General features: G+C 46.1%; 1 protein-coding gene across 11 annotated transcripts in view; it reads left to right on the forward strand.

Annotated features, from left to right (window-relative positions):
* Dlgap1 (DLG associated protein 1) overlaps nt 1-22,484 on the forward strand; it is a 509,503-nt gene that overhangs the window by 451,556 nt on the left and 35,463 nt on the right. For 9 of the 11 annotated variants that reach the window (XM_051154471.1, XM_051154472.1, XM_051154481.1 and 6 more), the window contains 2 exons: nt 2,033-2,403; nt 10,460-10,551. In XM_051154471.1, the coding sequence (XP_051010428.1) occupies nt 2,033-2,403; nt 10,460-10,551 (463 nt within the window). The remainder of the gene's footprint in view (nt 1-2,032; nt 2,404-10,459; nt 10,552-22,484) is intronic. The other 2 variants (XM_051154473.1, XM_051154477.1) reach the window with 1 other exon arrangement.

Below are 22,484 nucleotides of genomic sequence, written 5' to 3' on the forward strand. Positions count from 1 at the left end.
TTGCTTATCACTTGCTCACTGTCCAAATCCTAAGGAGACCCTGGCAGTAAGCACACATGGGAGGTTTCATGTAGCATTTGCTGATCACTGGACCACAGGGAACTACGGTGACGTCACTGTATCATGTGCTCACACAGCCGTCTTCCCGCGATGCTCCAGCATGGCTACGCAGGGTTCGTCCTTTGGTTCTCAGGCGGTCTGTCAGAAGAACAGCACCAACATTACTGTTACTCTTTCATCTGTGGTTAAGAAAATTATTCCAAGTCTCAGAGCATCAGAGAGCAGGACAGCGGAACAGGACCCTCTCTCGTTTTTTGTCTCATCATTGAATGTGCTTAGTGGCCTTAAAGAAACATGCTTAGAGCCGGACGGTGGTGGCGCACACCTTCAATCCCAGCACTCGGGAGGCAGAGGCAGGTGGATCTCTGTGAGTTCGAGGCCAGCCTGGTCTACAAAGTGAAACCAGGACAGTCAAGACTACACAGAGAAACTCTGTCTTGAGAGAAAAAAAAAAAAGCATAGGTATTTCACTGAGTGCCCAGGTGGCAGGGAGGACCCGAGGTGGCAAGTTGGAGTTGCTTGGGTCCTGCTGTCACGACAGCGGTGCCAGCCGTGTGTGTGTGTGTGTGTGTGTGTGTGTGTGTGTGTGTGTGTGTGTGTGTGTGTTTGCGTGTGTGCGGGTAGGAAGGTGTGGAAACTAATGGAGAAGCGGTGGGGGCGAAGATCAGGCCACTGCATGGGGCTTACTCTTTACTGACAGAAAGTCCTACTTGGAAATGGTTTATTTAATCTTCCTTTGTTTTCTGAACCGTGCACCCCAAATGGGAAGCTAAGAAGCAGGCACAGTCCTCCTGGATGCTGAAAACTGTAGCCAGATGGTTGGAGAGGGCCTGGAACCTCAGAGAGGAGCTGGACAAATGGCAGCCTCGGGTGGACACAGTCAGACACCCTAAAGGAAGGCTTAGGGTAGCGCTTCGAGGAGTGACATTATAGAGAGATCAAACAAATGCTCAGAGGCAATGTATAACCCAGTGTATCATTTGGGGGGGGGGGCACATCCTCTTAGTGAGTGGTTGTACTCGGCAAAGTTTCTGAACAAAAGTTTATATAGTGAGCACCTATACAAAAAAGAAAACAAGGGTGGGAGAGGCCAGGGAAGGGAAGGCAAATAGGAAAGAAACCATAGAGTACAGGGCGTGTTGGCCCACGCCTGTAATCCCAGCACTCGGGAGACAGAGGCAGGCGGATCGATGTGAGCTCGAGGCCAGCCTGGTCTACCAAGCCTGTCCAGGACAGCCAAGTCTACACAGAGAAACCCTGTCTTGAAAAACCAAAATAAATAAATAAGAAGAAACCACAGAGGATGAAAAGGGAAGTATGAGAGGCAGGGAGGAACCTAGTGTGCACAGGTATGATCCAGGAAGCTACGGTGGCTGATGTGGCCCAAGTAGGTCAGACTTAACTGGGACCAGAACGCACATGCTCAAAAACCTCACTTTTTATTGTCAACCACCAAATCCATCCGTAAAGGACCTGCTTTGTTTTGTCGCTCGTTTTATCTCCTGCTCTCCCGAGGAAGAGGCAGAGCATCTTCTCACCCTTTCCCTTGCCACGTGAGACAGTTTCTGCAGTTCACCCTTCGTATCTGGCTCCTGTTGACTTAATAACTTCCATTTCAGAGGTGGGCATTTTGCAGTCTTTCCTGCTCACCTTTGTGGGCGCGTCACCCCATCAGTGGCGCAGCTGTGACACCCCCCAGCCCCAGGGAAGGACCTTGCTGCTTATGGAGTGGCTTCCACGTTCAATGTCTGAGAGTGTTGTTCCGTGTGCCCCCGGTTTTCAGTGGCTGTCACTGACGATCAGCGAAGCTAAGGCCCACGCGGGACGTCACAGTGTCTCTGTTTTCAGCTAAGGCCCATGCGGGACATCACAGTGTCTCTGTTTTCGCTGTCTTCAGTGGCTGTCACTGACGATAAGCGAAGCTAAGGCCCATGCGGGACATCACAGTGTCTCTGTTTTCGCTGTCTTTCAGTGTCATCTTGCATTACAACATACAAGAAGACGCCACCTCCAGTCCCACCCAGAACTACCACGAAACCTTTCATTTCTATCACAGCCCAGAGTAGCACAGAGTCCGCGCAGGATGCCTACATGGACGGGCAGGGCCAACGCGGGGACATGATCAGCCAGTCTGGCCTCAGCAACTCCACCGAAAGTCTGGACAGTATGAAGGCTCTAACGGCTGCCATCGAGGCTGCCAACGCCCAGATCCACGGCCCAGCAAGCCAGCACATGGGCAATAATGCCGCCGCAGTTACCACCACCACCACCATAGCCACCGTCACCACCGAGGACAGGAAGAAAGACTTTAAGAAAAACCGATGCCTGTCTATCGGGATACAGGTAACTGCCCTCTGTGCCCTTGAAATACAACCCCCGCTACTAAGAAGTAAGCCTTTTCCTGTCTTGTTTTGTTTTGTTTTTGTTTTCCAGTTCACCATTTTGCCATTGGGAATGAGAGAGCTCTGTGTAAAATGAGATTTTCAAATTATTAGTGGTGGGTCTTTTTTAACCTTGTTAAGTGTGATCAGAATTATGATGATACCTTATCTGTACCTCTTAGCTGCTAAACAGAAGGTGTGGCTGGGGTGGGTGATGGGTACCTGTAATCTTACACTCAGAAACCTGAGGCAACAGGGTTGCAAACTGAGGCCAGTTATGGTGGCACAGACATTTAATCTCAGTACTAGGAGGCAGAGGCAAGCAAAGCTCTGTGAGTTCAAAGCCAGCCTGGGTTATATAGCAATATTCTGTCTCAAAAACAAAGGACGGTTGCAAGTTTTAGGCCATCTTAGGACAGTTTTGGCTGCGTATGCCTTTCTTTCTTTCTTTTTCTTTCTGCTTTTTGTTTGTTTGTTTGTTTTGGGTTGGTTGGTTGGTTGGGTTTTTTGATTTGTTTGTTTGTTTGGTTGGTTGGTTTTTTGACACAGGGTTTCTCTGTGTAGCCTTGGCTGTCCTGAACTCACTTTGTAGACCAGGCTGTCCGCGAACTCACATCGATCCTCCTGCCTCTGCCTCCCAAGTGCTGGGATTAAAGGTGCATGCCACCATGCCTGGCTACATATTTCTTTCTTAAAACAACCCAAAATACCAAAAACAATAAAATAAAATAACAAAATTATAGCTGCCATTACTTCATATCATAACTCAAAATACCCTTAAGTCTCTAATGTGTGTTTTGATTCTCAAAGAGTTCAGGAGCTGTGTCTGTGGTAAGCACACTGCTGATTTTGCAGAGGACCCGCATCTGTTTCTCAACACCAACACTCACAACCATCTATAACTCCAGTTCATGGAGATCCAGTGCCCTCTTCTGGCCTTGGGCACCAGTCATGCACATGGTGCACACACATACAGGCTGGCAAACACTCATACATATATAATAAAAATAAATAAATCCTTTTTATTAAAAATATTTTTCCAGGGCTGGAGAGATGGCTTAGTGGTTAAGAGCACTGCCTGCTCTTCCAAAGGACGGGGGTTCAATTCCCAGCAACAAGATGGTGGCTCACAACTGTCTGTAACTCCAAAACCTGACACCCTCACACCAACACACATAAATTAGAATTAATTTTATATATATATATATTCCCCCCATAGGCTGTTATTCTGATCATGGTTTCCCAACTCCTCCCAGATCCTCCCCATCCCCATCCCCAAACCCTCACATACACATGCACTCACTCTCTCTGTCTCTCTCACTAGAAAACAGACAGGCACATAAAAATAAAGTAAAGTAGAAGCAAAATAAAATAAAATAAAGTAGAAGCAAACAGACCAGAATAGGACAAAACAAACAAAAAGAAAATAAGAAGAGCTAAAGAAAAAGCCTAAGAAACACTTGCAGCCGTGCATCTACACACACCCAGCTCCCATACAAAACACAAAATCAGAAAACATGATCTATAGGCAAAAGATCTGTGAGGTTAAAAAAAAAATCTTAGGTGCTGGGGGAGGTGGCACACTCCTGTAATCCCAGCACTCATGGAGGCAGAGGCAAGCGTATCTTTATGAGTTCAAGGCCAGCCTGGTATACAAAGCAAGACCAGGACAGCCAGGCCTACACACAGAGAAACCCTGTCTAGAAAACAAAACAAAAAAATCTTAAGCAAAGCATTATGGACAAAACAAAACAAACAAACAAACAAACAAATCCTCCAAAAATACTGTTGACTTTGCTGTGTGCAGGCGTGGCGCCTGCTGTCAAGTGTGCTCTGTACACCCAGTGAGGCTCCATTGGAGGCCTCCTTTGTGAATTGGAGAGCGCTTCTGGGTCAGGATGGGGCCTCATGCCCACTTTTCCTCTCAGCACTGGCACGCACCATCTGACCCAGACCCATGCAGGCCCGTGCACGCTGCCAGTGACGTCATGTGTGTGCTGTGTCTCGAAGGCGTTGTTTTCTTGGCGCCTCCACTCAGAGCAGCATGAAGGCCGACAGGGAGCCAAGTGGGTAGAGGTTCTTCCTGCCTCACAATGTCCATTCATCTACAGAGTCCACACGGTGGAAGGACAGGCCCAACACCATGTGCTCTCGCCTCCTCTAGAGTGCTGCCACACACACATGACCATACTCACAGACACACTCACACACACAGTGCTCACCTTCACACACACTCACACACACAGTACTCACACACAGTGCTCACCTTCACACACACAGTACTCACACACACAGTACTCACACACAGTGCTCACCTTCACACACACTCACACACACACTACTCACCTTCTCACACACACACACAATACTTACCTTCACACACACGCACTCACACACACAGTACTCACACACACAATACTCACGTTCACACACACAGTACTCACACACACAGTACTCACACACAGTGCTCACCTTCACACACACTCACACACACAGTACTCACCTTCTCACACACACACACAATACTTACCTTCACACACACACACTCACACACACAGTACTCACACACACAATACTCACGTTCACACACACACAGTACTCACACACACAGTACTCACACACAGTGCTCACCTTCACACACACTCACACACACAGTACTCACCTCACACACACACACAATACTTACCTTCACACACACACACTCACACACACAGTACTCACACACAATACTCACCTTCACACACACTCACATACAGAACTCACACACATGCACTCACACACAGAACTTACCTTCACACACACGTACTCACACACACAGTACTCACCTTCTCACACACGCACAGTGCTCACCTTCACACGCACTCACACAGTACTCATTCCACACACACAATACTCACACACACGTACACACACAATACTCACCGTCACACAGACACACACATGCACTCACACACACAGTACTCACCTTCACACATAAATACATTCACACACACATACTCACACACACAGTGCACACCCTCACACACCTAATACTCACCTTCGTACACACACACTCACATGCACAGAATTCATTTCACACACACATAGTCACACACAGTACTCACTTCACACACATACTCACAAACAGTGCTCACCTTCACACTCACACACACAGCACTCACCTCCACACACATACACATATACACAATGCTCACCTTCACACAAACACAGAGATACACGCAATGCTCACGTTCACACATGTACACACACCCACATGATATAAAAATCTGTAAGGCTGCCTTATGCCTAATCCATTGAAGTGCCTTATGGGAACAGTGTGTGACTCGCCCGTCATTCACAGGCCTGGGAGGCCAAGGGCAAAGCAGTTGCTTTGGGGAAAGCAAGGTCTAAGCCCAGCATCACGAGGAAGGAATGTGATCAGTCTTGGGGCCATTGTTGGCTATTTGATCATGCGTTTCATGAAAACACAGTAGCCAGTCGGAGATGTCTCAGATCACCGCTCTCCTTCCCTCCCGCAACGCACGCTCCACAGAGGGGAATATTGTGGAAATGTTTTATTATGTCATAAAGTTTTCTAAAATAACACCTAGCTAATCTTTCTTTGTTTTGGGTTTTTTTTAATTATTATTCATTAATTTATGTATTTACTTGACATCCTGGTAGGAAGTTCCCCTCCCTGTGACCTCCCTCCTCTCCTCCCTCCCTCCCTCTCACCTCTCCTCCCTCCCTCCTGTGCCCTCTCTCTTCCTTCTCAGAGAAAGGGAGACTTCCATGAGCATCAACCCACCTTGGCATCTTGCTTTGGTTTTTTGTTTTATCACATTTTTCATTGTACCCGCACAATAAAAAAATCACATGTGTGTGCACCGCACGCACGCACTCACACACACACACACACACACATACACACACACTTGCCACAACACACATGTGGAGGTCAGAGGACAGCTTTCAACACTTGATTCTCTTCTTCTACCATGTGGGGCCTGGGGCTCACACTCACGTTGTCAGACTTTGCAGTAGCTACCCACTGAGCTGTCCCACCATCCCAGGTGGCCTTTCACGTAAATCCCTTCCATCTGGTACCTTCTGCAGGTGCCTGTTTCTCTACACGGTGGTGGACTGTGAGTCCTAGTCACACCAAACCCATTCTTGGCACATCTGAGAGCCAGGCACGGACTCTTCCACTTTACTGCTGTATTTTCACAGTCCACCCTACGAAGTTCACTTTTGAAGGACAATTCATCTTTCCCTCACTGAGGGAAGCCAGATGCCTTCCTGTGGCCAGGCACACATGGTCAGGTCTGCCGGGGAACCTCCCGTACTGAAACTTGGGGGCAGATCATGCCAGAGGAGTCAGAGGTCCACGCCGGCCCCCAGAGCTTGTTCACTAGAAGCTAAGTTTCCCTCTCAGCACTAAAGGATCTGGTCCTCCTGTGCTCACCCAGCAAATGATGAGACTGCGTTCCTAGCACCAGGAAAGAATGAAGATTTTTCATTTTTCATTTCTTGTGTTTTAGGCAGTGGTGGCGCACGCCTTTAATCCCAGCACTCGGGTGGCAGAGGCAGGTGGATTGCTGTGAGTTTGAGGCCAGCCTGGTCTACAAAGCGAGTCCAGGACAGCCAAGGCTACACAGAGAGACTTTGTCTTGAAAAATAAAACAAAACAAAAACAGTACTGTGTGTATAAAAGAGGAGTAAGGGGAGTGTGCGTGCCATGACACACCCGTACAGGTCAGAAGAGAGCTTGCATCAGTGGATTCTCTCCTTCTACTGTGTGGGCCCCAGGGTTGAATTCGGCTTGAGAGGCATGGCAGGATGCCTTTTCCCAATGAGCCGTCTTGCTCACGCAAGAATGGCATTTTCTTTTTCTTTCTTTCTTTTTTTAAAAAAAATATTTATTTATCATTATGCATACAGTGCTGAAAAGGGCATCAAATCACATTATAGATGGTTGTGAGCCACCATGTGGTTGCTAGGAATTGAACTCAGGACCTCTGGAAGAGCAATCAGTGCTCTTAACTGCTGAGCCATCTCTCCAGCCCCCCCCCCTTTTTTAATATTTTATTTACTTTATGTGTGCTGGTGTCAGATCTTGGAGTTACAAACAGTTGTGAACTGCCATGGGGGTGCTGAGAATTGAACCTGGTTCCTTTGGAAGAGCAGGCGGTGCTCTTAACCACTGAGCCATCTCTCCAGCCGCCCCCCCCCCTTTTTTAAAGATTGATTTATTGTGTATACAGTGCTCTGCCTTCATGTACACCTGCAGGACAGAAGTGGGCACAAGACCTCAGTGTAGATGGTTTTGAGCCAGTATGTGGTTGCTGGGAGTTGAACTCAGGACCTTTGGAAAAGCAGCCAGTGCTCTTAACCTCTGAGCCATCTCTCCAGTCCAAGAATGCCATTTTCAGACCTCTAACTTCCAGGCCTGTGTGATGGCTTGGCAGGTAAAGGCTCTCGCTCTACAGCCTGATCTGCGGAGTTTGAGTCCAGTACGCAGGGTAGAGGGAGAGAACCAACTCCCGAACGTCATTATCCAAGTGCCACAGGAGCACAAGGCAGGCACCACCTCGCCCCATACCACACACACACACACACACACACACACACACACACACACACACACACACGCAGTCTAGACTTCTGCAGGGTTATTGTCCAGTGGACACAGGTCTCTGGGACGCTGAACAGTCCTGCTCAAAAACACTGTTTAGATTTTATTTACTTATTTTATGTGCGTGTGTATGTGACTGTGCCTGAGTATGCGTGTCTGTGAGCCACGGGTGTGTAGGAGCCTGCAGAGGTTAAAAGGAAGAAGAGGCCATTGGATCCCTTGGAACTGGAGTTACAGGCAGTTGTGACGTATGGGCACTCTGTAAGCAGGAAGTGCGCCTAAGCTCAGCGCCGTTTCTCCAGCTGCCAAAATTTATTATTTAAATAATATACATAATAACAAGAGGCCTTGACCAATGATGATCAATAATCAATAGCCAGTCAATTCTTTTTTGGAAGGAAATCCATACACTGAATGTTTGTATACACTGATATTTTATGAATATTCTAGCAAATGTATTTTGCTTATTCCTTATTTTTGCCCCAGTGGTAGCATGTACCTTACAATATTCTATACACTGCTTTGATTTTTTTTTTTTAAGATTTATTTATTTATTATGTATACAGTGTTCTATTTCCACGTACATCTGAACACCAGAAGAGGGCACCAGATCTCATTATAGATGGTTGCGAGCCACCATGTGGTTGCTGGGAATTGAACTCAGGACCTCTGGAAGAGCAGACAGTGCTCTTAACCTCTGAACCATCTCTCCAGCCCCCTGAATTTTTGTTTTATTATGTTTTACTACATTTTCAGGACAGCTTATTTATTTATCTGTGTGTGTGTGTGTGTGTGTGTGTGTGTGTGTGTGTGTGTGTGTGTGTGTGTAGTCTTACTTATACCATGGCTGCCTTGTACAAGTCAGAGGACAAACTATGAGAGTTAATGAGTTAATTCTTTCTTTCTGCCTGTGACCTCAGGGACTGAATCCAGTTGTCAGGTAGCAAGTGTTACCTGCTGAGCCATCTCAACAGCTTGCCTTTTCTCTTTTTCCCTTTCTTTTCTTTCTTTGTTTTGGTTTTGTTGGTTTTGTTTGTCTGTTTTCGAGACAGAATTGATTTCTCTGTGTAGCTCTGCCTGTTCTGGAATTCTCTTTGTAGACCATGCTGGCCTCAAACTCACAGAGACCTACCTGACTCTACCTCCTGAGTGCTGGGATTAAAGTTGTGCGCCACCACACCTGGTTCAGCCCATCTTTTTTCATTTAACATGATTGGGTGTCGGGTGAGGCAAGCCGTCCTACAGCTTAGGTTGCCCTCCAACTTGCTTTGTAAAATTAAACTCTAACCCGGTCCTCCTACCACCATCTCCCAAGCCCTAGGATTACAACTCTGCATTGTCAGATGGGTGTGGTGGTGCATGCTTGTAATCCCAGCACTTGGGAGGCAGAGCCAAGTGGATCTCTGAGTCCAAGGCCAGCCTGGTCCGCAGGTCCAGTTTCAGGACAGCCAAGGCTACACAGTGAAATCCTGTCTCAAGAAAGCAACAACAACAAAAAGTGTGTATGTATTCAACTTGTGTTTTCTTTCACTGTTCTCCAAACTGTACAGTATGCAACTCTGCATATCATGTAAGTAAAATAGAAACGCTTTAGAGGTGGCCACACACAAGGGAGGGCAGGCGTAGCGACAGGTAGGCACTGTGCCCTCTTAGGTAAGAATTGAAACCTTCTTGAGTGTGGATAGCCATGATGATCCTAGAGCCAGTTCCTGTAGAAACCAAAGAGTGACTGTGTCTATAAGTCTATGGAGGAACCACAGGCATTTGTCAGCTTTGGAAGGAAATAAAACAGTGGTTTACTCCAGTCAGCAGAGTCAGGCAGGGGCTGGAGAGATGGCACAGTGGTTAAAAGCACCTGCTGCTTTTGCAAGGGGCCAGTTCAGCTCTAGCACCAACATAGTGGCTCTCAGCTGCCTGTATCTCCAGTTTCAGGTATCCTCTTTGGCCTCCCCAGGCACTTGCTTACATGTGGTACACATAAATATACTCAGGTGCACACACATACACATATAAGCTGAAGAGCCGGGCATGGTAGCGCATGCCTGTAATTCAAGCACTCAGGGAGGCAGAGGCAGGTGGAAGGCTGTGAGTTCCAAGACCAACCTGATTTACAAAGTGAGTCCAGGACAGCCAAGGCTACACAAAGAAACCAAAAAGTAATTAATTAATTAAAGATAAAATTAAAAATTTAAAAATAGAAAAAATAAAAAACAAAAGAAAATATGAACAGAATCGCACCAATAACGTAGTAATTGCTGCTCTCAAGCGCACAAATATGGATCAGGGAGATTATAAATCACAGAGCAGTCCCATCCTCCCTGAGAGGCCTGAGGTGAAAGTGCGTTTGTTTCTCAAGTGAGGCAGTGAAAAAGGATCAACTCTGTTTGTTTGTTTTCTTCTCCAGGTGGACGATGCTGAGGAGCCTGAGAAAACAGTGGAGACTAAGGCCTCCAGTAAGTTCCAGTCCGTGGGAGTGCAAGTGGAGGAGGAGAAGTGGTGAGTCTGCAGCTCCTGCGCTTCGGTCAGGATGTGGGAAGGGTGGTCTGGTACTCATCCGTGATAAGCGAGCACGCTCCCTCACCTTTCCACTCAGTTTGGAAAGCACCAGTCGATACTAAGTTCCCTCCTGTGTTGTAAATGACAGCACTCCATTTGAGCTTTGGTGAGGACAGTAGCTGAGAGAGTGTCCGTACAAACACTAAGTGCAAACGTGGAACTGCCAAAGGTCCCTCTCCATAAAATTTTATGGCTGCTTTTATGTTAATTTGATTAGTAGTATTATTTTGTTGTTGTTGTTAAGGCAAAATTGCATTATGTAGCCTGGCTGACATGGGACCAGGCTGGCCTCAAACTCACAAAGACCGGCCTGCCTCTGCCTTCTGAGTGCTGAAGCTAAAGGTATGCAGCACCAAGCCCAGCCATGCTATCTTTTTAAACTGTGTATGTGTTTGTGTGTGGGTGTGCGCTTGGGAGTACAGATGCACTTACACACACACACACACACACGCACACACACACACACACACACACACACACACACAAAATAAATGTAAAAAATATTTTTAAATACACAGGGCCCAGTTTTACACTGATGCTTAAAGCAAACTTACTGGACAATCTTAGTATTCAAAGCATCGCAGAATCTCATTGCTAGAACAAACTTCTGTTTTTTTTGTTTTGTTTTGTTTTGTTTCCAGACAGGGTTTCTCTTTGTATCCCTGGCTGTCCTAGACTCACTTTGTAGACCAGGCTGGCCTTGAACTCACAGCCTCTGCCTCCCAAGTGCTGGGATTAAAGGCATGCGCCACCACACCTGGCTTTTGGAACAGATTTGTGATATCACTGTTTTTTTGTTTTTTGTTTTTGTTTTTTTTAAATGGGATTCTGTAATCCTGTGGGTTCAGATGTCCTGTTGCCACAGAGCTGAGATTAAACACTATGGGGGACCCCGTTTTGGTTCTCAGAACCCACAGCCTCTGGCTCATGTTTGCCTGAAACTCCAGCTCTGGGGAACAGAGCGGCATACCCTTCCTCCGCCTCCTGTATCCAACCCCTGCCTAATGCCATCCCGAGGGACCTGGCACCCCAGAGAAAACTGTCCAGCAGTAGCTTAGGACACCGCCATACTTGGTAAATTTTCCCTCAGGAAAACTACCCTGGGTCTGCACAGTGAACGCTGAGACAACTACAAACCACGATATATGTAGGAGGGGAGAGCCCGAAGAAGGGGACAGAAAGAGGGAACAGAAATGCCATCTGAAGCAATGACAACCGAGAAACTGTCAGGCGTCAGACTACAGATCCAGTAAACGCAAAGGACTCAGACAAGTGTGGAGTGGAGTGTTTAAGGTGTTGAGAGGAAAACGCCACCGACTTGGACAATTCTACAAAACTATCTCATGAGGTCAAGCCAGGCCAATAGTGGTCCACCTTGCTGGAGATCTGACTCATGTAGATGGCAAGTGAAAGACCTGCCTGGGCTGCACCAGTGAGCTCAAGGCCAGTGTAGACAAGTTTTGGGGAGCCCGTATCCTGATGCTACACACCTTTCGTTCCAGCAGTCAGGAGCGAGAGAGCGACGGATCTCTATGACTTTGCGCTCAGCCTGGTCTACACGTAAGATATTCTAAGCCAGCCAAGGTTACATAGTGAGGCCCTGACCCTCCCTCAAAAATAGCTAAGAGAAGACGCAGTGGTTAAGGGCACTTATTAGTCTTGCAGAGGACCCAGGTTCAGTTCCTAGTGCCCACACGGGAGCTCACCAGTGCCTGCAACTCCAGTTTTAGAAGATCCGACACCCTCTTCCGACCACCGCGGGCAGAAGTGCATGCACATGATGCACAGACACGCATGCAGACAAAGCACTTACACACATAAAACAAGTAAAAAAAAAAAAAAAAAAAAAAAAAAAGATGTTGGATAAGTTGAGGGAGAAAGAGCCGTCACCTAAGACTAGTAAAAAGAGTGCGTGCGGGAGCAGCTGCATGAAAGAGCCGCACAGTACAGACCAAGGGGCGTTCTCAGGCATCACGAGGAGCGCGTAGGGGCCAGAGAGAGGCTACAGGGTCAAAGTGCAAACTGCACTTGCAGAGGAGTCAGAGGTTCGGTTTGTAGCTCCCCATGCTGTATGAGCTATACAAATTCTCACCCGTCTTTTCCACACTGTAGAAGAATCGTGAAGCTGCTTCCAAACTTAGTTCACGAGATCAGCAAGACCCTATTATCCAAATTAAAAAAAAAAAAAAACCTAAATGTTTCTCATGGCCACAGATAGGAGAATCTTAGCCCAGCGGTGGTGGCACACACTTTTAATCCCAGCACTTGGGAGGCAGAGGCAGGAGAATCGCTGTGAGTTCGAGGCTAGCCTGGTCTACAAAGCAAGTCCAGGACAGTCAAGGCTACACAGAGAGACCCTGTCTTGAACACGAGAGAGAGAAAATAAATTAAAAAAAAAAAAGAAAGAAAGAAAATGAGAGAGAGAGAGAGTCTTCAACAAAATATTAGGAAATTGAATCAAACAATGTGTAAGTTAATTTTACACCAGGATCAGTCCTGATTTCTCAGAGGGATGCAAGTCTGGTTCAACATTTGTAAAACAATTGGCACATGAACATGCCTAGGAAAAGCAATCACGTGATCACACTGGTATGTGTACCAAGTGCCAAAATTCTCACACCTGTTCATTCTGAAAGAACACTACCTAGTCATGATAAAAGAAAACCAGAGCCTGAGCGGTGGCTCATCAGGAAAAGATGCTGGCCACCAAGCCTGGCAACCCCTGGACACGGGTAGTGGAAGGAGAGAACCAGCCTCCAAAGTCAGCCCCTGACCTCCACATGTGCATTGCTGTGCATGTATGTGCACACATATACACACATATAGGTGCCTGTAATCTTAAAAACTCTCACAACACCGTGACACATACCTCTCCCTATAATCAATAAATACAATACAGATTAAATAACACACACACAATAAAAAACAAATAATAAAATTCTTTTAAAAAACAAAACCAGCCACTACAGTGGCGCAGGCCTGTAATTCCAGCACTTGGAGAGGCAGAGGCAGAGGCAGGTAGATCTCTGAGTTCGAGGCCAGCCTGATCTACAAAGTAAGTCCAGGACAGCCAAGGCTACACAGAGAAATCCTGTCTTGAAGAAAAAACCAAAAACAAACAAACAAACAAAAACAAAACAAAACAAAAAAGCTATCATGCAGAAAAAAACGAGGAAACTGCTATAACAGAACAAGTCAATCTAAACAGACTGCTTACCATAAGATTGCTGGCATTAAAGATGAAGCCAAGGGTTGTGGGGTAAAAGGTATGGCCAGGGGCAACACAGAGAAATTTGGAGGCCATCAACTTCTCCGTACGAAACTGCAGTGGTACATACTTAGCAGAATACATTTATCAAACCCAGTAGACCCAGGCAGTGGTGGCGCACGCCTCTGATCCCAGTCCTGGGGAGGCAGAGGCAGGTAGATCTCTGAGAGTTCCAGGTCGCTCAGGACTACACAGAGAACCCCATCTAGGAAAACTAAAAACAAACTAACAGTAGAATATACAACGGAAACCAAGGCTGAACTCTGGAGGGGCATGGTCACACAAACCTGTGATCCCAGGACTTGGGATGTGAGTTCTTAGGGCCAACCTCAGCTACACAGATGCGGTATTAGTTTCCTGTGAGGAGACACCATGACCACAGCAACTCTTACAAAGGGAAAGGGTTAACTGGGGCTGGCTAGCAGTTCAGAGGTTTAGTCCACTGTGGTCATGGCGGGAAGCATGGCGCCATGCAGGCAGACACGGTACTGGAGAAGGAGCTGAGAGCTCTCCACCTTGATCTTTGGGCAACAGGAGACACTGGGTGTCTACTATGCTCCAACACCCTTCCTCTAACAAGGCCACACCTCCTACCTGTGCCAGTCCCTGAGCCCAGCATTCAAACACTGGAGTCTGGGGGGCCCATTCCTATGCAAATCACCCGAGGTGGGAAACAAAGCAAGTTGGGCCTAATACACACCATAATCCTTTGGTAATGTGGAGGTGCCAATTACACCACGCATCGTATTCTAGTGGAGGATTTTAATAGGGGTACGGTGTGTCTGAATGAAGAAGGGCGTCACGGGAAATATACAGCTTATAGAATTTTGCTGTGAACTCCAAAACTGTTGCCAAAAGCATACATTTGTTTAATTGTGAAAGAGAAGACGGATAATATCAGTATTGGTGGTTGTCCTGGGGTGTGTCCTGTAACACAGGAAGGCATTCAGAGCAGTGCCTGGCATGAAGGATGCTCTCCTCACCTTTGCTATTACCTGTTGGTTGGTTGGTTGGTTGGTTGGTTTTTTGAGACTGGGTTTCTCTGTGTAGTAGTCTTGACTATCCTGGACTCCCTTTGGAGACCAGGCTGTCCTTGAACTCACAGCAATCTGTTTGCCTCTGCCTCCCAAGTGCTGGGATTAAAGGCGTGCGCCACCACCGCCCAGCTCTTTTGCTAGTGTCTTAAGTGCTATGAAGACTAAAGTTGATGGCAAGTGGGGCTGCTGTGCCGAGTCAGTGCGTAAAGGCCCTCACTGGGCACCTAGCCTGTGGACGTGATGCAGAGAAGTAGCTAACTCCAAACGCTGTTCTCGAACCTCCACATGGGGCATGCATACAGGTACCTGCACAAACATTAAACAAATGCAAAAAAATATTTTTTAAAGCATTATTAACTGGGTGGTGGTGACACACACCTTTCATCCCAGCATTCAGGGCCAGAGGCAGGTGGATCTCTCTGAGTTTGAGGTCAGGATGGTCCAGGACAGCCAGGGCTATGCAGAGAAACCCAGCCTCAAAAAAAAAAAAAAAAAAAAAAAAAAAAAAAAAAAAATCCCAAACCACTAAATGGGTAAACAAGTTAATTAATCCCCTAGAAAGGCTGAGGTAATTTTAGTGCTCTGACCTTCAGGAATATTCCTCCTCAGGTCGCTTTGTAGTTGGCCTTTTCTGTGAAGTAAACAAGCATTTACATAAATGTCTATCCCTGTCTCTGAAAGGGTCGCTTTCATCTTCTCTCTCCCATAATTCCTTTTTATGATTCTGCTGGTAGTAGCTCTGTTAGATACAAAGCGACACTGGGCGGCTAAGATTCCTTCATGATGACTGGGGACATCCCCCCACCCCCAATTATCTTAGTGTTAATGAGGAACCAGCTGTTTTCACACTGAATACCAGATAACAAGCCAGCCTTCCTTCCCCCTAACACATTGACAGGAATAAGAAGCGGCAACTTCACAAAAATCGAGAAAAGAAAGAAAACAGAAGAAAAGAATACTTAGGAGGCTGGGGGACTCCTAGCCTTTTGCACGGCCGCAGCTTAGTTAGACAACCAACCTAAAAAAAAAATCCCACCTGCCTGACTGTTTACCAAGCAGGAGACTTCAGAGTTCTGAATTAAAGTAAAGCCGTTCATAAATTATTTGTAAAGGAAAAAACAGAAGCGAGATGTGCTAGGCAGCGGTCTGCTTCCGGAAGAGGCTTGGATGTGGTGGAGCAGCTAGGACGTGCTCGGACCGTCACAGGTGGCAGATGTGCCGGGTCCCCTCTCCTGGGCAGCCTCACAGTCTCACAGTAGGGGCCATGCACAGAGGAATGCTGTCCACACACAGCTCATTGTTTAAATGCAGTGTTTGCAAGGAGGCCGTTCTCTGGAGCTTAACTCATCACCTTCTTCAAACACCAGCTATTGTCCCCAGTTCCTGCTCCTTGCCGCAGGCCCGCTGGTAGCACTGACCCTACAGGATCCACAGGTACATATTTGAAGACACCCACAGCCTCCTCTGCAGCCCTGGGTGCAAGCCCTCCGACACCTGCCCGTCCTCTCTCATCCTTCTGGCTGCTCTCAGGAATCCCTATGAAGCCTTCTAGGCTTTCAAACTGATAATTAACAACTCTAGGAAAGTAATCCCTTTCTGTTAACTAAGGTGAGAAAGCCCAAGGCTCCCAGGGGGCTCCGCTTTCCCTAAGTAACGACTGTGTTAGCCCCGTGACTTTAAGCTGCCCTTTGTCACATGAGCCCACTGGTGATTCTGACCCCAGCAGTGGACACACACACACAAAGAGGGAGGTGATTACTGCCTTTGTGATAAAAGGACTATGCAAATTTACCCAGAGGCAAAGATACAGTGACACTGTAAGTTTATAACTAGTGGGCTTCAGAGTAATTGGAAAAACAAAAGCCGCCCGTGTCTGTGTGCCTGTATCTCTTCTCTGTACATTGACTTTTAAAATAAGGAGTGTGTGCTTTTGAATAATTCAGTTAATACTAAGAAAGGGAAGCACTGGAGAGATGGCTCAGCAGGTAAGAACACCGGCTGGGCTGTTCTAGTAACTAACAAGGGTTAGAGTCCCAGCACGCACACGGCAACTCACAAGTGCTCTAACTGAAGTCCAGGGATCTGACGCCATCTTCGGGTCTCTGAAGCTATCAGGCACACATGTAGCACACAGACATAAGTGCAGGCAAAACACCCATACACATAAAATACTAAAAAAAAAAAAAAAAAAAAAAAAATCCTTTTTCTTTTTCTTTTTCTTTTCTCTTTTTTTTTCCCCCGAGACAGGGTCTCTCTGTGTATCCTTGGCTGTCCTGCACTCACTTTGTAGACCAAGCTGGCCTCAAACTCACAGTGATCCCCCTGCCTCTGCCTCCCAAATACTGGGATTACAGGCATGCGCCACCACTGCCCAGCTAAAATAGTAAAATTTTTAAAAAGAACATCACATAAGTTTTCTCTTTATTATTAAAAAAGTCATACCAAGAAGGCAGAGGTGCTGGGGCAATCCTGTGATCCCATTACTTTGGGAGGCAGGGATTGCTGTGAGTTCGAGACCAGCCTGGTGTACACAGAAAAACCCTGTTTTGAAAAACATAAAGCCGGGCCTGGTGGCACGCACCTGTAATCCCAGCACTTGAGAGGCAGAGGCAGACGGATCTCTGTGAGTTCGACGACAGCTTGGTCTACAAAGTGAGTCCAGAACAGCCAAGGCTACACAGAGAAACCCTGTCTCAAAAAAACAAAAAAACGAAACAAAGAAAAAAACCCAGCAAAACAAAACCTCAATGCCAGATAGCTCAGAACCAGCTGCCAAGCCTGAGGAGCTTTATCCCTGGGGCCTACAGGGGAGAAAGAGAGAACCAAGGTCCATAAACTGTCCTCTGGCCTCCACACACAAGCTGGGCATATGCACACCCATGCACACCCATGCACGTGTGTCCATATACTCATATAGAACAAATACTTTAAAAATGTAAAGCAATGACTTTGGTGACACACGCTTTGATCCCAGCACTCCAGAGACAGAGGTAAGACGATCTCTGAGTTTGAGGCTAGTCTGTACGGAATACATAGTGAGTTCAAAGACAGCCAGGAGTTAAAGACCCTGTCTCAAAAAAAGGAAAAAGGAAGTTTTTTTTGTTTTGTTTTTTGTTTTTTTAAAGATTTATTTATTTATTATTTATACAGTGCTCTGCCTGTATTGTGAACTTGCATGGCAGAAGAGGACACCAGATCTCAGTATAGATAGTTGTGAGCCATCATGTGGTTGCTGGGAATTGAACTCAGGGCCTTCTGGAAAAGGAGACAGTGCTCTTAACCGCTGAGCCATCTCTCCAGCCCCCGGAAAAAGGAAGTTTTATGTGTTTAATTGAGGAAGCACTAACACTAGTTACTTCTGCCTCCTCTTCCTCCTCTCCCTCCTCCTCCTCCTCCTCCTTGTCATGTTGGTGACTATGCTGTGTTATCTCATTAGAGCTTTAATTTGAATTTCTGTACTATATAAGGAGCTATTTTTCATGTGTCTATTGTATATCTCTTTGGAGAGTATCTATTCAAGTCATTTGTCCTTTTATATAAATTTGAGTTGTTTGTTCTTTTGTGATTCAATATTTTAAGAATTCTTCGCATATTCTGCACAACAGGTCTTTATCATCAGATTTAAAATGTTCCGTTTCCAACATTCTGTGAGCTGGCTTCCCACTCTCTGTATAGGGTTTTTTTTGCCGGGGGGGAGTGCGATAGTTTTTAATTTTGAAAAAGTCCAGCCTATCTCTTTGTTGCTTATATTTTTTAGTATCTCACTTAAGCTGGAGAGACAGCTCAGCGATTAAGAGCACTGGCCATTCTTTCAGAGAGCCATGGTTCAATTCCTAGCACCTACATAGCAGCTCACAACCACTTATAGTGCCAGTCTCGGGGATCCAGTGCACTTTTCTGGCCTCCCTGGGCACCAGGCATAAATGTGGTGCACAGACATACATGCAGACAGAACACACATACACATAAAACTAAATTAATTAATTTTTTTTCAAGACAAGGTTTCTCTGTGCAGCTTTGATTATCCTGGAACTTGCTCTGTTGACCAGGCTGGCCTCAAACTCGTAGAGATCCACCGGCCTTTGCTTTCCAGGCACTGGGATTAAAGAAGTGTACTACCACTGCCTGGCTAATTAATTTTTTTTTAAAGAAATCATTACCAAACCCAAGGTCAACATTTGGCCAAGCGCACCCTTCCGAGACTACCACAGCCTTAGACCTTAATCCAGTCTTTATTCATTTTGAGCTAATTTCTTTCTTATGTAAGTTGAGGTAAAGATGCAAAATTATTCTTTTTCATGAGGCTGTCCAGTCGGCTGGCATTCACTGATTTATTTGTTTACTTGCTGGAGGAAGGCAGAGAGATGATCAGTGGTAAAGAGCACCTGCTGTTCTGGCAGAGCATCCCAGCACCCACATGGCAGCTTCCCCTGGGACTCCAGATCCAGGGAATGGGACACCCTCTTCCAGTCTTTGAGGGCACCAGGCACAAACATGGTGCACCTACACCCATGCAGGTACTCACATATACACATAAAATTTTAAAAATACTTATTTTTTTTAATTAAATAAATACATTTGGTGTTTGTTTGGGGAGGGGAAAACAACACACACCACACGATAAGAGGGTTTCATTATGTAGACCAGGCTGGCCTTGAACTCACAGACTTCCTCCTGCTTCTGCCTCCTGAGTGCTGGCATTAAAGGCATGTGCCACCGCCACCACCATCTGATTTTTTTTTTTTTTTAAATGTTAACTCGACCTTGTAGTCCAGCTTGCTCATCTTGTATCTTTTCCACATAGTATTGGATTCGATTGACTGAGGGGTATTTAGTTGGACTTCCATATCTATATTCTGAGGGTGTTTGTTATTTTGTTTTGCAAGGTCTTTGTGTCTTCGGTGTCAGAATAAAGCTTACACTGAGTTAGGAAGTAGTTTTTCCTTTTCAGCTTTCTGCAAGAGTTTCTATAAATTTTATATGTTTCATTACATTTTGGTTGATGCCAACAGTATGTATTTTACTTTTTTTTTTTTTAAAGATTTATTTATTATTTATATAGTATTCTGCCCCCATATGTGCCTGCAGGCCAGAAGAGGGCACCAGAACTCACTGTAGATGGTTGTGAGCCACCATGTAGTTGCTGGGAATTGAACTCAGGACCTTTGGAAGAATAGACAGTGATCTTAACCTCTGAGCCATCTCTCCAGCCCCTTACTTGTTTAATTTTATTACCATTATTTTGAGATAGAATCTCATTATGTAAGCCTGGCTAGTTTGCTTTATAGACATGTTAGTCTTGAACTTACAGCAATCCTTTTGCTTCAGTCTCTTGAATGTTGGGATTTCCAGTGGGTACCACTGTGTGTGTGTGTGTGTGTGTGTGTGTGTGTGTGTGTGTGTGTGTGTGTACACTGTGGAACATGAGTAAAACCTGTACAATTTAAAAGACAAGTTACATGCCTCCAACATGTAATGTCCTAAGGAAGAGCACAGAAAAGAGAGTTGAAATCAAAGCAAAAACCCAGCAGGGCAAACACTGAACCCTGTAGCTCCATGTCTGAAACATGCGGACAAGATGGAGCCCCAGTAGGCTTGAGCGGCCTCACCTCTGTGGCCAGGTCACTCACAGGCCACATGGCCTCTCTCGGTGACCCTGGGCTTGGAATGCCTGGTGGCTGTGCACAGTGAAATAGCTCCTTAATAAATCACTTCTCTGGCAGCCCTGTGCAAACAAGCTATAGTGGACGCACCCTCTTCTCAAGGGAAAAACTTCACAAATGATACTTTTTTTTTTCTACTCTTGGATTTGCCATGGGTGAGGTCTGTGTTACCATACTGCCCCACTCTGCCTAGCAACCTATGACATCATCACCTACCTGCCACGGGCATGGCCCTGCCCAGTATATAAAAGGACAAACCCATCTTGTCCCTCTCTCTTACCTCTTCATCTCTCTTGTTTCTCACTTCCCCTCTTGCTCTCTTCTTTCTCTCTCTTCCTCTCTGGGGTACCCCTTGCTCCCTCTTGCGCTCTCTCTCTCTCTCTCTCTCTCTCTCTCTCTGTCTCTCTTCCTCTCTGGGGGTGCCCCTCCCACTATAATAAACGTCTCCATGTCATATCTGTTGCCTGCCATCTTATTTTTCACATTTAAAAGTCTGGCCAATTCCTGAACTGTTCCTCCAAGGCATCTTTCTTATTGTCCCAATGCAAAAACATGTAGCTTCTTTGTAATGACAGTAGACTCCTCAGAAATCATAGATTTTTAGTTTTCTTTCTACAGGATCTTCTTACTCTCTGGTCCTGAACTTGTGACTTGTGAGTGGCCTTGAACTGGTAACACCCTTCCTACCTCCTAAGTACTGGGATCAAAGCATAAGCCATTGGTCTCTGGAGCCTCCACAAAGGCTTAGGACAAGGACAAAATATAGACAAGTTCTTTGCCAGAGTATAACACAAACAGTTTGCCAATGGAATCTTTGTCCCCGTCCAAAACATCACAAAATAATGTTAACTGTCCACATCTGTGCCAACACTCTGGTCTTCTGTGTCTGTGAGGATTCTCTGTTGCCAAATTCCTCCTAGAAACTAGTTTCAAAGGCTTAAGAACTATGCGGTCAGATTTTAGTCTCAGCAGTAACCCCACTTCTGGAACCAGTTTTCTGCTTTGCTTTTGCCTACTTGGTTATTTGTGTTGCTTTGGTCAAAATATCTGAGAACAGCTTCCGGTAGCAAAGATGATTTTGTCTTACGGTTTCAGGAGGATCAGTTCATGGTCCCTTGGTCCCATGTCCTTAGGCAGGGTGGCACTGTCCTGGGAACATGTGATGACCTTCTTCAACCTGTGTCAGACAAGAGAGAGTCAGAGGAATGAGGGAATAAAGTTTACCGTGCCCCTAGTGACCAAGCTCCCCAGGTAAAGCCGCACTTCCTAGAGTGTCCATCACTTCCCAGATAGTTCCTCCAGCCAGGGACCAGGCATCCAGCACATTTCCTACTGAGACCATGACTCTTGTTTCTCTGTGAATTTGGAAAACGTGAGCACCCTCTTGAAGAGAAAGCTGGAATCTTTGCCTGTATATTGGTGGGGAAAGAATTGGTACAGACATACGTTGACTTGCAAAAAAAAAAAAAAAAAAAAAAAAAAAAAAATGGAGCCCCTGCTCTTTCTCCTACCACGCCTTTTACACAGTGCCTAAATGTAGGCATAAAGAGTATGCTGACTACAAATAAGAAAGACACTCCTGAGAACTGGGTATGGTAGTTGCACTCTCACACAGGGGGATGATGAGTTTGACACCAGCTTGGGCTGCCCCATTACATCTGCTTGCACAAGACTGCTGCTGTTCTGCCGGATCTGCAAACAAAGACTTAGTCACGGGCCTAGGAGGACGCGCTGCCCACCCCTGATGAGAGCCACCCCTGATGAGAGTCATCTCCAGAAACAAAAGCTTCAGTGAACAGAATTCCTGTATCTTTGGTTTTCCATCAAAATTGCCTCCGTTTCCACCAGGGGTCAGGAGTTCAGGGCCAACCTGGGCTGCATAGCAAGTCTGAGGCCAGCCTTGGC

This window comes from Acomys russatus, chromosome 12 (assembly GCF_903995435.1).
Source record: "Acomys russatus chromosome 12, mAcoRus1.1, whole genome shotgun sequence".
NCBI lineage: Eukaryota > Metazoa > Chordata > Mammalia > Rodentia > Muridae > Acomys > Acomys russatus.